At 43.5% G+C, this 17601-nt stretch overlaps 1 gene segment (V, D, J or C); it reads right to left on the bottom strand.

The window, feature by feature from the left end:
* Positions 1–2186: 2186 nt before the first annotated feature.
* Positions 2187–3020, bottom strand: LOC124108992 (immunoglobulin lambda variable 3-9-like). The segment is given in 2 exon segments: positions 2187–2563; positions 2895–3020. Coding segments are annotated over 2 exon segments (423 nt in total).
* Positions 3021–17601: the final 14581 nt, after the last annotated feature.

The raw sequence follows: 17601 nt of genomic DNA, 5'->3' as shown, positions 1-17601 counted from the left end.
TGGGATGTCATGTCCTCATCAATCTCCCCAACTCAAGCGCATCCTTGTTCTGGCTGGCTGAATCCCTGTTCATTTGCTCTATTATTTATACTACATTTTGGGGCTTTCACCCTTCCCCCTTTCAATCCTTTTGAGCTACCACTGGATTTCTCAGTTATATCATTTACTCTGGAGTCAGAAACAGCTGGTCTGGTGATCTCCACCCTGATCTTCTCCCCTTTCCCTCTTATAAGGCAAGCACAGCCTGCCAGAGGCTTTACTCTGTTTATCAGGATGAGGAGACGTAACTTGTTTGAATCCATACTGGAGGGCTCTGTGAGTGTACTTGGTGAGACTGCAGGTTTCAAACTGGAGTTTTTTAAATGGAGTTGCTTAGGCTTAGGCCTAAGGCCATCCTCAATGTCTGGCACCACTGAGTCCCCTAAGTAGGAAGAAGAGGACCCTACCCTGCTCACTGCAGCTCATAGCTTGTCCAGAAGTAGCCCATAACTAGCACCACACCAGGGAGGTACTGAGGTACACTCTGGATTATAGGCTACACTGGCCCTGCAGAGGGCCTGTCCTTTAAGGATGTGACAGTAAGAAGGAGAAAGAGTGTGTCTGTGAGGAATACTAAGCAAAGGAACCTCAAATATCAGATTCTTCATAGAAAAGCTCCTTGCTTTTTAAATTAGGCTGTATCTATTCTTGTGAAATTTAGACTTTTTTGGCAGGCATACATGGATTAAAGGAAAGAGGGAATAGTCATCTTTTGATGTAAAAATGAGTGTTGTGTTTTTTGATACACTCAATTATCAAGTTCACATGACTTATGAGTAGGATTCAGGGTTCAATACCCATGGATAATGGAGGACCTTTGGTCTTGTAGGAGGATTGGGTGAAGTGAAGTGTGTCCAGCATGAGGCATCCAAGATGTCTCTGGTTCCATTAGAAGCTGCAATGAATTTGGGATTCCTGGAGGTTTTATTGGGCTGTTTCTGAAGCCAGTGAGTGGGTCTCAGGGAAAACTCAGGTCAGACCCCTGGCACCTACTTAGTTGTAGAGGAGGATGACCTCCCCAGGGGTGTTTGCTATGGTTCCCTAATGGCTTATCTCAAGCTGATGGGGACAGAAACTTCTGGCTATGTCCCTGGGTCTGGCCTAGGCAGGACCTGACACTGAATAGAAGGGGACTCTGGGGTTGCACAGGGGAAGCCTTGGAGCAGGGGACAGAGGGAGAGGAGATGGTGGATAAAGGCAGGCATGATGGGAAGGGGTGCTGTAGCAGGACATAGGATCCTAAAGACACTGCTGGGAAGGAACTAGAGGAGGGATGGCCAGGTATTCCTCTCTGCTAGACCTCAGAGTAGCCCAGGTAGTCAAGGACATTTCCTCTAGCTGGAACCCTCCCAAGGACACCACTAGGGAACTCTCACATGTTCATTTCTACCCCAGTGTTGACAAGTCCTACAGAACAGGGATGGTAGACCCAACACCTCTGTACTCTGTACATGGAGACATGTATGCCTATTTTTCTGTGAGAATTTCACATGCTCTCCTCTCTAGTGGTCACTTTCATCCTGCAGAGAAAGTTTGATGGGTCTGAGGACTGAAGTCACCAGTGTCAGTTTCACTGTTGGATCCAGGACACTTGTAGTCAGGAGAATGAGAGATTAAACTGCAATTCTTTGCTTTGGGACATTCCTGAAAACTGATTTCTCAGGTTAAAAAACTGGATTCACTGAATAACTAGTTCTTGCCTGAAAAAAAACAGCTACCTTGTCAAACAGAGGTTTACTAATCAACACCCACAGCAAAATCCCCCAAGCCTAGTGCATACCAACCCTCCCCAGTACAACACTGGTTACATGAATACTCATCAAAATTCTTCTTGACAAATCTGCCTTAAAACTCCCTAAGACACATTTTCAACACTAGAACCATGCCCTGTTCTTCCCCTAGTTAACCATAAATAAGACCCTGCCAGAGTGAAATTCTACTTAATACTAACATGCAATTTTGTGTGACTGATGGCTTGCTGTGGCTTTTGGGCCTGGCAGATCAAGTTGATAAGAATGAGTTCATCAAGTTCCAATGGAATCAACTGATCCTGGGAAGGATCATCACTCATCACTCAGGAATATCTAGACAGAGATGGGAGGAGACTTCCTCCACAGCATGTGGCATGCTGTCTGCTGTCAGGCTAATCAGAGAGAGCAGGAAGGGCCTTTGGTGCCTGGCTGGTGGCAGGTTTTTGTCTCACTTCCCTGTCTGCCTGTGTCACTGTGAGCAGCACCACTATCCCAAACCTGACAGTAATAGTCAGCCTCGTCTCCAGCCTGGGCCCCACTGATGGTCAGGGTGGCTGTGTTCCCAGATTTAGAGCCAGAGAATCGGTCAGGGATCCCTGAGGGCCGGTTGCTAGTACCATAGATGACAAGCAGCGGGGACTGTGCTGGCTTCTGCTGGTACCAGTACACATTTTTACTACCAATGTTGTTTCCTCCACAGGTGATTCTGGCCGTCTGTCCTGGGGTCACCGATACTGATGATGGCTGTGTCAGGACATAAGAGGCTACAGAACCTATAAGGAAATAAGAGAGGAGACTAATGGTCACAAACACTTCCCATGAGATGCCCAGTTTTTCCCTAGCCTGAAAGAACTTCAGGAAATATGTGCAACAAAGTGAATCCTCTGGCATCAAAATCAGTCATAGTGGCCCATGAGCAAGCCCAACACCTTTCCTCCAAGCCAGAGAGCAAAATGTTGGAATTTCAGCCTAAAGTCTCATCCTGAAGCAGGTCCTGAGCATCCTGCCCACCGCAGACAGAACTCTGCTGAGCTCAGAATTAAGGCCAGGTTAGTTATACAGGAGCCTTGGGCTGGCATGTGTATTGGGACCTGGGGGCAGCACCTGTATAATGAGCCAGGAGGCTGATGAGAAGGGCCTTCCAAGTCATGGTGCCTGTGGCTGCTTCTTGAGTCCTAGGCTGGTCTGTGTTCCCCCAAGGCCTCTTTATTCCCTTGTTGTGGACAGATGCCTGTTATGCAAATCAGCCCAGGTCAGGGCTGCTACTGGAGGAAGCTATGTGGTGTCCAGAGAAGGGCTCATCCCCAGGGAGCCAAAGAGTGGGAGGGGCATCCCTGAAGAATTACCCTCAGCTCACAGAATACTCCTTTACGTTGTAGTCCCAACTTCTTAGCCATGTCTCCATCCCAGGCTATTTTATAGCCAGGAATCTGGGCTGACCTTGTTATATAAAGATGAGTCTGTCTTTGTCATCAGAACAAACTATAAAGTTGACAATAAGAGGTTTCCTCAGCTATGGGATTCTGTCCCAGATACAGCCCCTAAAGCTATGTGGGTCAATCAAATTCTTCCATAAATGTACCTGGTATCTTAAAGGTCCAGTGAGGTACAATATCTTTCTGTCCTTTGTGTGAAGTCCTCAGGCAGATCTTGGGTTCTCAGGCTCACATGTCCTAATGACTGTAGGCGGGTTCTCTACCTACCCTACAATACTAACAGTTACAGAGCTTTCGCAAGAATGATGGCCTGAGGAATACTAGACATCTGCCATATCAACAGGGACATTTTAGAAAGAGAAGGGATTTCTGGGAGACACAGAAATCAATGAACATATACATCAATGTTATTCCCCATACAGGAGAAAAATCCAGCATTTCCTCCAGGTCTCATGTCATGGTAACTAACCCTCCTGCATGTGAAATCTCCCTTCTAGGGTGAGATCTGGTGTTTGGGGAAGGGAAGGAGGTGTCCTGTGCAAACACCTAAAATAGGAAAATTCTGGAAAAGCTAGATATGATAGAAATGAATACCAAAAAATTTGTACTTGCTTCAAAGATGATATTGTAGAAATATGACACATTTTCCTCTAGATCTCAGGTTGTGGTTACTACTAACCCTCTTGCACTTTTGAATCCTGAAGCCCAAACCCAGCCCAAGCCTAGGGGGCTTTGTCAGGTGATTCTCAACTGCCCTCTAGTGGCCACTCTACACCGGTTGCTGCATGTCATGGCATCCTTGGTTTAGGTGCAGATTCAGAACGTGCCCCTCAGGTCCAGGTTTTCTTGATCTTTGGCCAAGGGAGGAAAATCATCTTCTTCCTATGGATGTTACCGGTTTTAGGATCAGGAAGGAGAGGCTCACATTACACAGGAAAATATGAACAGGTGCATTTGGTAGAGGAAGGTTAAAACCCACCTGAGTTATCACTGCATATTTTTTAGGGTGGTGAGTGGTCAATGGAAGTCGTTCCAGGTCCTTGTGCTGGGTAACACTGGACTAAGGAACTGGCTCTTCCTAGTTTCAGCTGCAGGTGCAGAGTCAACGTGAGTGAGTTGTGAGAAGCACAGACACAGACAGGAGCCCCTTCACACCAATGTCTATTCAGACCCACTGTGGTCTCCACCTACTTCCATGCTGGGAATTCAGCAGGAACATGATGCATCCTTTGCTCGAGGAGTTTCCATCTTCTGGCCAATGCTTTGCTTTGGATATACCTAGTGTCCCACCCACCAGAGCCTGTGCTTAGTCTCCTCTCTTTCTTGAAAATCCAGACACAATTTCAAAAATAAACATCCAGCATTGACCATGTAGTACAACACACAACCATGGCATGGAGCACTCAGTTGACCAGAGTTCCTTGTGAATGCAAGCCTGCACTTGTGAGGGAGAGAAATATGTTGGTCATTGTATCATTTTGCTCCTTAAATTCAGGTGTGATTGCTGGAGCTGCAAGAGCCATCTAGGGTCTTTAGTAAACAACAAAAATGGAAGGCTAATTTGGTAAGGATGGTGGAAGAGAAGCTGGAAAAGGCCCCAGGTCCTACAATGAAAAATGAGTAAGGAAGTCAGAAAACATCATGCCTTAGTTGTTTTGTTTTGTTTTGTTTCATAAGTATTTATTTCTAAGTGCTTTGTTTTTGCAAGAGAAAAAATTAGCCTCCACGTGCTCATGAGTCTGTTTTAATGCATGTATTCTTGCATTTAAAAAATATCTACAACCCACTAGGGAAATAATTAACAAAAATAAATCAATTAACTAAAACTATGCTGGTGAAAAAACCATTCAGCAGTAATAACATGCAGTTAATTAATACACTGATTAGAGAGAGTGACAGGCAGGCTGGGATATAACCTGAGGCTGGGACTCCCCTGCAGATGTGTTACTGGAGCTGCCCTCAGGACTGGTGAGAAATCACAGCACACGTGCAGGGACAGCAGAATCCATGAAGTGGGGGAAGAGTCTGGGTGTGTGATGATGGGAGAAGAAAGTGGTAATGTGAGGAGATCAGGACTGCAACCTGTTTAGTCCAAGATAATAGTATCTCCTAAGGAAAATTTTGATGGCAGGGCAAATGCACAGTCAGAATTGTTGATGGTAAAATTTTCAAGTAATAAACTCAGTTCAATGGCATCTTTATAGCATATTATGAATACCAAGTCCAGGGAGAGATGAGACACATTGGGTTCCTCTAATCACAGCCCTGCTTACATGGGACTTGATATACCCAGAGGGTGTTTGCTGGTTCCTCCCCTCTACCCTGTACCTACCATGCAGCCAGGTGGGAACTTAGGCTACAGCCTGTGCCTCGCGATCTGGGACAGGTGTTGAGTGTCTCCTAGTGTTTGAGAGTGACACAACAGTGTTTTCCTTGACAAGCCACAGATTCCCTGGCCTGCAAGCATGGAATATTGAAAGTATACTTCATAGGGAGGGAAAAAAGGGGGGCTGAGAAACTGAATGACAATTCCTGTGTCACTCAGGGAGGAGATGAGAAAAACAAAAGCATCTAGACTCCCAATAATTACCTTCCCTGGATATACAAGGATCATCCTGGACAAATCCCCCTCATTTTCTCATGCTGGGGTTTGTCCAGCTAGATTCTGATCTATTTCAATGAGCATATCTCCTTGTGGTGTGGAAGTATCCTCAGTCAAAATATTAGGATTCTGAAGCTTCATCCTCTGATTAATCGGCTGCATGTAGGGGCTGATGCTACCCCTCACACGAGCCTGGACAGATTACTGGAAGTGTGTCCAGCTCCCTGCACCATTCCCAAAGACCAAATATCCAGATTAGAAGCAACTACAGCAGTCATTTCATGGGTATTTACCCAAACATTTCCCTGAATTATCACTTAGGCCCTATGTATTAATATACAAAATGTCATCTATTGTCGACTCAGGCTCTATTCAAATTAAAGGTAAATTTAATAATCAGTAGTAGTTTGTGCAGTAAATTATTTGTAGTTTGTTTTTTTCCTTTGTGGTCCAGCATTTCTACAAATAAGACATCAGTTCATATGCAAGTCTGGAAGATGTATGTAGATACTTTTTAATTTGCTTTTTAAAAATGTCCATAATGGCTTATCTATGAGATCTGAAAGACCTGGAGTAAATTTTAAAACCATTTGTCCTAATGAAGAATCCATTCTGGATAGAATATTATTAGGGGTTTTCTTTCATATATAGGACAAATCTAAATATGGCTTTGCAAATATCATGGTCATACACCTGTTCTACCTTCCGACTGTGTGTTCTCTCTCTCTCTCTCTCTCTCTCTCTCTCTCTCTCTCTCTCTCTCTCTCTCTCTCTCTCTCTCTCCACATACCCTGCTCTTTTTTGTATTTTATTTAGAGACAAGGTCTCACTGAGTTGCTTAGAACCTCTCTTTTGCTGAGGCCAGCTTTGAATTTGTGATCCTTCTGCCTCAGCCTCTCTAGCCACTGAGATTATAAGCATGTGCCACCACAACCAGCTAGATTCTGATCTCTTTCAATGACTTGTCTTTACATAAAAGTGTCATTCCAATCCAGAATTTATCTCTTTAATGACAAACATGTGCCTGTTTTGTGCTGCTCAGTATTTAACTTTGATCAGAATTGGGAGACTTATGAGCATATCTCCTTGGTTGTGGGAATGAGGGGGATTTGTCCTTGATCAAATCTAAGGGACATGGGGCACTGCCTAATGGCATGGGCTATTGGGTGATCTTACATCAAACACCAACTTCTTTTCTGGGCACATAAGCCCTTCTCATCCTGAGCACTCCATACTGTTGGGCTCATAATTTTTTGTCTTAACCCAATGCCAAATTCTGAGAGGAGGGTCAGAAACCAGGTGTCCCTTCTGACACACTCCACAGTGAAATGGAGGGAAGAGAGTGCTTGTATCTAACCAGGCTCTCCATCCTGGAATCTGTGAACTAGTTTCTTCAAGGCATTTTATGGAAGTGACAAGACTTTGCATATAAGATCTAACTAATTCCTTGGGAAAACCACATTTCCAATAGACATCTATGCTGTCCTGTAATTTAGCCATAGTGAGAAACCAGCTGAGTGAGTGGAGACGAAAGTCATGTTCTTTGTTCAAAGGATGAGTGAGACTCAGCCCTGGGTGAGGAATAGCCTGTCCCATGTGTGTATCTGTATCTGTGTTATTGTGAACCAGTGTGAGTGGCACTCACTGCCATTTACTATGGCATAGAAATAGTCACTCTTGTCTCCAGCCTGGCCCCACTGATGGTCAGATTGGCTGTGTTTCCCAAATTGGAGCCAAGGGATTGGTCAGAGTTGTGTGGGGGCCATATGCTGTCATCATAGATGAGCAGCACAGGGGCCAATCTGGTTTTTGTTGGTAACAATGTGCATATTTATTCCGTATATACCTTCAGAGCATATGGTTCTAGCTTTCTATCTGGAGGTCAATGTTGCTGAGTAGTTGTACCGAGTCAGCTCTTAGGAGGCTATGAAGACTGCCAGGGGAAAAAAAGCAGTGGGAATAATAATAAAGGGATCTTCCAGAAGGTCCTCTGTCTGCCTGGTCTGTTCTCTCTCTAGGGAATCTTTGGGTCCTCACTCCACCCACTTCAATCTTAGTTCCAATAGCCTATGAGTCTGGGAGGTGAATGAAGCCTCTGACTCATGAGGAAACCTGTCCATATTACTGGCAGTTGCAGCCCCTTAGCCTCTCACAAGCTAATGATCACAATGTGGGAACCTCAGGCATTTAGCCCCCTCTCCTGCATCAGGATACTGAGCACCTGCTCACCACAGGCAGGGCCCAGAGAGCTCAGAATCAGGGTTAGGCTGATCCCGGACACCTGGGCTGTGGGTGGGCAGCATCTCTGGGGAAGAACCTGCACAGTGAAGGGGAGTCCAGCTCATAGTAGAAGCCTCATTGATATTGCTTCCTGAGGCTCAGACTGGCCTGCCTTCCTCCTAAGCCAGCCTCATCCCTTTACTGGAGATCCCTGTCTATTATGAAAATCAGTTAGAATCCAGGACAGTTCCTAGAGGAGCTCTGTGTTTTCCAGAGCAGGGCTTGGCCTCAGAGACACAGGAGAGATCTTCCCTGAAGACCCACCCTCAGCTCAGGAAACACACCTTCATAAGCTGATTTCACAGTCTGGGCAACATTTCCATCCTTTGATAGAAATAGTGATAATAGTACTCTGAAATAACTGGTCATGTGACTATGCATAACCATCAGAAGCAAGGTAGGCATATTTATGAAGAATGATTCCAAGTGGCTGTCCTGAGGTCTGATCTGCAAAGAAAAATGGGGATGATTCATCATCTTTTGATGTAGTAGATATATGTCCAACTTGTTTCTTGTTGTTTCTAAACCCTCAGAATTTATGAATAAAGTTCAAGAGGAACTATGCTAAGACCCATTTCAACCCTCAATTTTAGATGTGAACCATTTTCTTCAGGCAAAATGCACTGTAAGAAGTGTCCCCAAAGAACATCCCCAGCATAAGAGAGCACTTTAAATTCAGGGAGAGCAAAATATAGCTGCTGCCTATATTTCTAAAGTTTCATGGGCACCACAATGCCTGTTTCTTTAAGTTTTTCAATGGTGCCATCTTACTGCCAGGGCAGATCTGCATGGACTATATGACTGGGAAACATTAAACCATTTCATGCCAGAACCATTATGTTCATGCTACACAATGAGTCTTCCCCTATTTCTACCCTATTCAAATTTGCAAATTAAAAATAGGATAATAGCATATTGGGCTGGGGATGTGGCTCAAGCAGTAGCGCGCTGGCCTGGCATACATGCGGCCCGGGTTTGATCCTCAGCACTACATACAAACAAAGTTGTTGTGCCTGCTGAAAACTAAAAAAAAAATATTAAAAAATCTCTCTCTCTCTCTCTCTCTCTCTCTCTCTCTCTCTCTCTCTAAAAAAAATTTAAAAAAAATATAGCATATCTTTGGATGGGGAGTAGGATAAAATAGTGCCACCTTAAAGATCCAAGGGAATCATGGTTACAGTTAGTTTTAATATTGATTTAATTTATGAGTTGCCTACAATAACGTTTGAGTGAATCCTGCAAGGTAGAAGTAGATTTCTCCATATCCAGACAGAAAGTCATCTGACTGTCCATTACTCAATGAGTGGTGGACTGTGCTAGACCAGAGAAACATGTTTTCAGGTGCATGGAATGCACCATTGATGGGGAAGTTGAATTCCTCTCTATTCCTCTAAGAATGCAGGGTCAAAAATGGTGTGCATTCACAGGAAATGCACATCACTGCATATATGCATTTTACCTCTGTACTTCATTCACTTTCCATGTGTGCTTGGACCAATGTGACAACCAGAAGAAACTCCTGGAACTATACTATTTCATTGAACCTGTATTGGATGAGTACAAATTGGCAAGTATATTGAATGATTTGCAGAGACATGCATTCCAGAGAGTGAGAGAAAGATATCATAATAAATTTCATTTCTTCATATTAGCTCAAATATTTAGGGTTTAGCTGTTTGGAGCTTTCCAAGCCAAAATAATGGAAAAATCTTCCACAAAATACTGTTTCCACAAATAATCTTCCACAAAATTACTTGATTTTACCCTTCCCACCAATGGGAGGAGAAACCCTCAAAACTTCTAAGATGTGCACAAACAGCTTTGGGGATATTGGTTCAATTCTAATATTAAGAGACAATGATGAATAGGTGTGGATTCCAGAGCAGGAATCATCTCTGTATGTCACACAAGGGGGTCAGTTGCCTATCTATGCGGGACATTGTATCCAGTAGTCTCTGTGATAGTTTTGAAGTTGGCATGAGAGCACAAACATTGTGTTTAGGTTAGTGTCCTCTAGAAGAATTTACATGTTGAATATGGAGTTCTGGATTAAGACCATGTTATCTATAACAGGAATTATGCATCTTTTGAAAACCAGATCCTGCAATTCCATGTCCTGGCAGAAGCAAGGTTACAGGGGATTTCAAGGGATCACACATCCAAAACTGCGTGAACCAGCAGTCATCATGTCAGACAGATCCAATAGTGATCATTGTGTGACGGAGTTTACGTGTCTAAGATGGAGAACGAGCAAAACTGAGGCTCAGTGACACCTGGGCAGGTGGTCCATACCCTGGGTGTCTGGGTGGAGAGGCATTCTAATATTCAGTAGCCACTCACAGATTTGAAGTCTGGACTGTTCTAGGTCATCTCTGGCAAGCTCTGGTGAGGCCCTTCTTACTTACTGTTGGGGACACTCTGCAGAGTCTCAAGATGGTATAAGGCATTATATGGTGATAGATACAGATAGATAAGACTTATCCTTGCTCAGGTTTCTCCTGCTTTTTAGAACTGTGCCCCACACTTACCATCTAATTTAATTTCCATCTCATTTAATTTCCCCCAAAGTTACCACTTCCAAATATCATGATCACATTGTTTCCATCTTCTTAATATCTGAAAATTACAGTAAAATTCAACATAAGTTAAGGTGAGAACTTTAAACAATTGGTCCAAAAATAATCATGTCAGCATGATTCCTTGCTTTTCCATAATAAAGATGGTCTTGCTTCCAGTTCTTGAAAACCCACTGCTCCTTTCCATCTAAGCTCTCATCAGCATGATGTCCTCATCTGTCCACATATTTATCAGTGTTCTGGTCATGACAGTATAGCCAATCTCTAAGAAGTTATAAACTTTTCCTAATATTTTAGTCTTCTAGAACAGAATCACCCATAACTTTCCATTTTCAGCATTTTGAACTTTTTCTAGCCTTTTTCTCTAAGGTCCTCCAGTCTACGTTTCTAAATTTTTATGTATTGGTTACTGACAAAGATCTTATTTCCCATTTCTGATTTTCTTAGTCCTTTTTTTGAGGTAATCACTGATTACAGACTGGTAACTTAGGAGGTAAAAAGGTTTATTTAGCTCCATGTTCTATATGTCCAAGAACATGGCACCAGCATATATTTGGTCTCTGGTGTTTTTCTGCTGACAGAGACTCTGCAGAGTCCTGAGGTGGCTGAGGACATCCTGTACCAAGATGGAATCATTGCTCAGGTTTCTCTTCCTCGTCTAGAGCCACAGTACCATTGGATTAAGACTTTGATCTATTCCTTCATTTAACCTTGATTAACTTTCAAGGTCTCACTTCCAAATATATAGTCAGATTATATTTCTACCCTCTAACTATTTCACAATGTGGACTGAATTTCAACCTCATTGTTGGTTGAGACACTAAAGCCATAGCACAAAGAATATGGATCAAATGTAGGCAGCTCTCTGTTCACCAATGGTTCTTGATTAAAAATAGAAAGTCACCATATACTCATTAACACAGGGATGAAAAGGGACCAGGGATGTCAGGAATAAAATTTGGGTCCTCATACTGGGGAATGGAGGTGTCTGCTGAAGGTTCAGGTGATGTGGAATACATAGTGAAGAGTCATATGGGTATCAGCTATGACCTTGGGACCAGTCACAAGGAGTTTCAAGTATTTAACATGAATATGTAGATACAGTTTAGTCAAATATTTCTGTTTTCTCATCCCCCTTTGTCAGGGTTTCTAGCCCCCGTTTCCTCCTGACTAGCAGGAGAAGCGGGGAAAGCAGGCCCCGACCAGGATGAGCCAAGAGATGTAAATGTTGACTGGTGGCCCGCACCCAGCCCTCCCTCTCCAAGGGACAATCAGATGAGCCAGGGAGACGAGTCAAAGCAGAATCTCATTTATTGAGGAAGTACACACAACTTATATACTGCACAGAAGCCAATAAGGATAAAGGTCAGAGAGGTGGAGCGAGTTCACGTGTACACCCATCCCGTAGTCCGTAAGGGAAGGCATGAACTGTCCACGAGGGTGGAAGAGTCCTGGACCTATTCTGGAGGTGGTCTGTTTTTTCCATCACCACCCACAGCACCACCTCCTGGTTGATCGCCAGGAGCCATTTCAGCCACATGTGCAGCCCCGAGACCCGGAAGTAGGCAGCAAGTCATGCCCTACACTCCCTTCCTCTTATCTTCCAACATAAGACATGCTAACTTTATTTTTTGTCTTTGAGATAAGTGTTTTAAAATGTAATGTGGATCAGTTCTGGGAAGAATTATGTCATCCAAAAGTCAGAAAGAATTTTGCATAATCTTATGGTGAAAGAGTAAACATGTTTATGGTTTTTAAATTTATTTTTCAGTAGTAGATGGACACAATATCTTTATTTTATCAAATATTTTATGTGGCGCTGAGTATTGAACCCAGAGCCTCAGGCATGCAGGGTAGTGCCCTACCACTGAGCCACAACTCCAGCCATGTTTATGGTTTTAACTAGCATAGTTTCATGGGAGCATGGATCATGGTATCATCTTTCTTTGGACATTGTGTGGATTATAAATTGTGTAGGTTCCAATAACCAGTTGGTGGATGGTGTGCTTTACATTTTGAAATATTTCCCAGAATTTTCTTTATTCTATGTTTCTGGATAGCCTGTTGAAAAGTTTGCCTGTGTGAAATTCTGCATTACCAAGGCATTTCTAGGAACTATTAACAAGCACAACATCAGTTAAGAAATTTTCCAGGTATGGCATAAAACACTTGGTTGAATGTATTAATGACTGTGTTTCTGTGGGGTGTAAGAAAGCATACCATGATCACCTGGTGGCTGAAAGGGCAGATGGAGCCATGATATCTTAGTTAGGTGAAGTTGGATCCCTAGAGAGGCAGAGCCAGACACCTTGACCTCAGGCAGTCATCAGATCTGAATTGCCCTCTGTGTGGGAATGGGTAGTTGGTCTTGCAGAGGGCTACCACAAGGACCACTACACTGGTTTGCTGTGTTCAGAATAACAAGCTGCATAGGAACATGTGGCTCCAGGGGCTTATCAAGAGTTGGGCAATACTGGGTCTAATCTGGGACATATGGACCTCAAGTTTCCCAGTCTACACTAAATGTAAATTCAGGGATGAAGAACAGAGACAGGGTTGGCATAGTGGCACATGCCTGAAGTCCCAAAGGCCTGGGCAGCTGAGACAAGAGGATCAAAATTTCAAAGCCAGCCTCAGCAATGGTGAGGCACTTAGCAACTCAATGAGACTATGTCTCAAAATAAAATACAAAATAGAGCTGGGGATATGGCCAAGTTGTTGAGTGCCCCAAGTTCAATCCCCAGTACTCCTTCCAAAAACAACAACAGCAACAACAACAGGTCTGATGATGCCTTCTGTCTGTCCTTCCACTCAGGTCCTCTTATCCCTGACACAGACCACACACCTAAAAAAAATGAAAACCACAAGAACACCCTGGTTATGTCACCTGTATATCCACTCCTGGTCCCCTCTGCAGAACCTACCTGGATGCTGGAAAGAAAGGGCATCCTAGGGCCTTAGATCTGAGTGAGCTGGCAAGATCAGTTTATGATGTGAACACCTGTCCTCCTGGGGGTTATAAGAATGTGACACAGAAAAGAAAGGGGTTTGTGGCTCACTTCTCCATCTGCTGAGTCACTGTGGGTTTCAGGATTGCTCTCCCACCTTTGACAATAATAATCTGCCTCATCTCCAGCCTGGGCCCTGCTGATGGTCAGGGTGGCTGTGTTTACTCAGCTGAAGCCAGAGAATTGGTCAGGGATCCCTGAAAGCCAGTTGCTGTCCTCGTAAATCACTAATTCAGGGGACTGAATTGGCTTTTGCTGGTACCAATGAACATGTGCCTTAGGACATTTTCTCCAAAGCAGGTGACTGTGGCCCTCTTACAGGGGGATACACACCCTAAGGGTGACTTTGTTGTACATAGGAGCTGGTGGAATCTGCAAGACAATGTTTATAGCAGCTCAATTCACAATAGCTAAACTATGGAACCAACCTATATGTCCTTCAATAGATGAATGGATAAAGAAAATGTGGTATATATACTCAATGAAATATTTCTCAGCTTTAAGAAGAATGAAATTATGGCATTTGTCAGTAAATGGTTGGAGTTGGAGAATATCATGATAAGCAAAGTACACCAATCCCAAAAACCCAAAGGCCAAAGATTTTCTCTAATACATGTATCCTAATTTTCAATAAGTCGGGGGGGGGGATGATAGAGAATAGTATTATCTTAGATTAGGTAGAGGGAAGTGAAGGGAGGGGAGGGGAGGAGATGTGGGGATAGGAAAGATAGTAGAGTGAAACAGACATTATTACTTTATGTATGTAGGTGACTGCATGATTAATATGATTCTACAACATGTATACTCAGAAAATGAGAAATTATACCGCATCTATATATGATATATCAAAGTCCATAAATGCATTATACTGTCATGTATAACTAATTAAAACAAATTTAGAAATTTTAAGAGAGAGAGAGAGACAGAGAGGAGAGGGGTACCTGAGGATGAAGCACCCACAAGAAGAGACCCAGTCACTATGTTGGACTGAGCTCCTGGTTTGGCGTGGACCCAGCTCAGGGTCCTGTGCCTAGCACATCACCTGTGCAGTCAGAGGCAAGGGTGAGCAGGAGGGGGTACAGATCATGGTTGAAATTTCCGAGACGTCTGTCTCCTGAGACCAACAGTGCAACTGGGCTCCCAGGCTCTCTCATTCCTTCTCAGTTCCTTTGAGCCAATGAATATTTGGTGCTTATGCAAACTTACTCCTCCCCATGGGATCTTCATTGAGGGCAAGTGAAGAATATTTTCATCAGCTGTGGGCTAAGAAAAATAGATGGAGGAAGAAGAATGGAGCCACCCCAAATTATTCCAGATGCTTCTAGGGGCAGAAAATCAGCCTTGGACTCCATGGTCCCACATCAGAGCCTCCTTCCAGGAATTAATACCATGACAAAAGTCCCAGACCTCCTGGGCTTCAGTGTGCCCTGGGCCAAGCTCAGGAGGACTGTTGACCTTCCAAGAGCCTGGCCATGGGCTGACATTGAATCTGTCAGAGACAAGTGATAACACCTTACTCAACTGAAGGTGAGTCATGGATGCTCACCTTCCTCCACCTCTTCATGTGTCTCTCAGCTGCACTTTTGTCCCATCATTATCACTTGTATTCAATCCTGCAGTATAAGCCTTTTGGGTAAATTTTTTCACATGGGATATTGTGCTTTGGAAATAATAACCTGGGTTTTATTCATCACAGCTTCTGGTCTCATTTTACGTCAGGTGTTTTCTCCTTTCTATGACATCCTCCTTCTTGGAATAGACTAGGAATTAGAACAGGAAAGCTCTCCTTTATTAATCATTTATCAGTGTTTTATGTAATCTTGTTAAAAGGGCCAGGTATCAGACCTGTCTGAGAGTTGAGATTTTGACCATCTCTGGATGTCACATGGTACATGGAACTGATCTCTGGATCAGAGGTTCTGCCTATAAGGAGAACCCTCTTAGTGAACCATGGAAAGTCAGGGCTATGACTTATCAGAGTGTCCTAAATAAGGTCATGGATGCTCTTTCCAGGGGAAATTCCTGGAATCTCCCCAAATATTGAGATTGCAACTGATCAGAGGAGCTGCCATCTTCAGAGATGATGTACTTGGAGGTGGAAGAAGAGGCCAGTGTGGAGGACCAGGTGTCTCTGCAAATGCTTATGGGAAATGGATCAGCCCCAGGACCACTACTGGACAGCAAGGGATTGTGCCCTGTAAGTGGCTAAGAGACCCAGTCAGCTGATGTAGATGAAGAACCCAGGCTGGAATATCTATCCTCTCACAATAAGCTTGCTGGTAGAACACCTGCACATCATGTAGTCTCCACAGCAAATGTAGAGCCCTGTAGCAGCTGCCCAGCCTGATACCTGGGACCATTTTCTCCAGTGCATTTCCTCCTATGACCAACTTCTGTGATTCTGGGTTGAAAAAGTCTGAGTCTGACCCTCACAACCTTTGGTCACTAAAGTCCAAGGCTATAGGATGAACTCGCCTGACTTCCAATCTGAGGACTGTTCCTTGGATGCTGTTGACCTCCAAGGCTGGCCTTCCTCTTGGGTTACCCTGGGAATTTGCAACTTCTGTTTTGATTTCTCCTTGTAGCAGTTCTGCTTCCCCCTGCCAGTGTAAGAGCTTCAGAGTAGGGGCTTACCTCATCCAGGTGACCCTTAAGCCCCTATCTGAAAGGGTATGGGTAGGGATTAGAGCCTCAATTTGTGGCAGTCTCACCCACCTTTTCCTTCTATGTACAGTGAAGAGAGGTGGTCTCTTCAGTGTTCTCCAAGATGGGCTATGTACAGCTATGTAATTGAGTGCCCAAATATAAAATCTGTTTCTGGTACATGCATTTAGATAAAAAAGGGGAAAGTGCAGAATGAACTACAGCCCTACTACAAAGGTTCCTGGTTCAGAGAAACCTAAGTGACAGGCCTAAGGGAAATTTCCTTATGATACATAAAAATAGGAATCAAAACTGATGTTACTCCTTCTCCCATCACAGCATGTTTGGGGCTACTGGAACACAGGATGTGTTTGGCACCACAGCTCATCTGTGTGCTTATGTCACCACTAATATCCTTGTCCTCCTCCTCCATCTCTACTTACCTTCTCCTGATCCTACTCCTTTTCTTCCTCCTCCTCCTCATCATCATTATTTTTACTGAAATTATTATACTTCATCACACATATATCCTTTGTATTTCACCACAAAATTTTCACCATTCATTAATGTATAATCACGAGTAGTCTGTGTATCATAATCTTGCATCAAAGACAATTTAGTAATAAATGGTTTTTAAGTAATTCTACCAAACTAAAAAAAATCTTCTCATAATGGTCACATCCCATTTTTTGCAACAAAAAATGGCATAAAATTTGTGTTGATTATGCAATGAAATTCTAGTTTGTGGTGGAGAACTTCTGCAAATTCCCCTGGTCTCTCCTGGGAAAGTTCAGGACCACCTCACAAAATATTGGTTTTGCTTAGTCCAATTTTCAGATTTCCTCAGAGGAAGGAGAGGGCTCCAATGACTTAACAAGACCTGAAATATCTCTTTTGAATTAAGATGTTTTTTATTCTTTGTGTTACTATGTGTAGTTTTCCCCCTAAAGTTTAGTATACATTTCCTCACTTCACAATAGGTAAAGTCCAGGAGAAGTGAAAATGATGGCATCAAGTTGACCCAGGTCTTAGAATTCAGGTCCTAGCTTTATCAGACAGAATATGACCACATTAGGGAGAGGAAGAGCTGGGCTGCAAAGCAGGTCCCATGTGCTCTTTGGTTCACTGCTATTTCCATTATGGCTTGACTGTCACCAGGATCATAGCTTAGTTAGCAGGGACTCTTTTGGTAAGTGGACACACTAGGGCCTCCTGTTACAGATATTGTGATGTTGCCTGCAAATGTATCTTTTGTGTTCTGATCAG

Source organism: Marmota monax, unplaced genomic scaffold (assembly GCF_021218885.2).
Source record: "Marmota monax isolate L192 unplaced genomic scaffold, Marmota_monax_Labrador192_F-V1.1 WCK01_AAM20220418_F8-fsc00462, whole genome shotgun sequence".
NCBI classification, from domain to species: Eukaryota; Metazoa; Chordata; class Mammalia; order Rodentia; family Sciuridae; genus Marmota; species Marmota monax.
The sequence above is the reverse complement of the archived record's forward strand: the minus strand, read 5'-3'. Positions and strand labels throughout refer to the sequence as shown.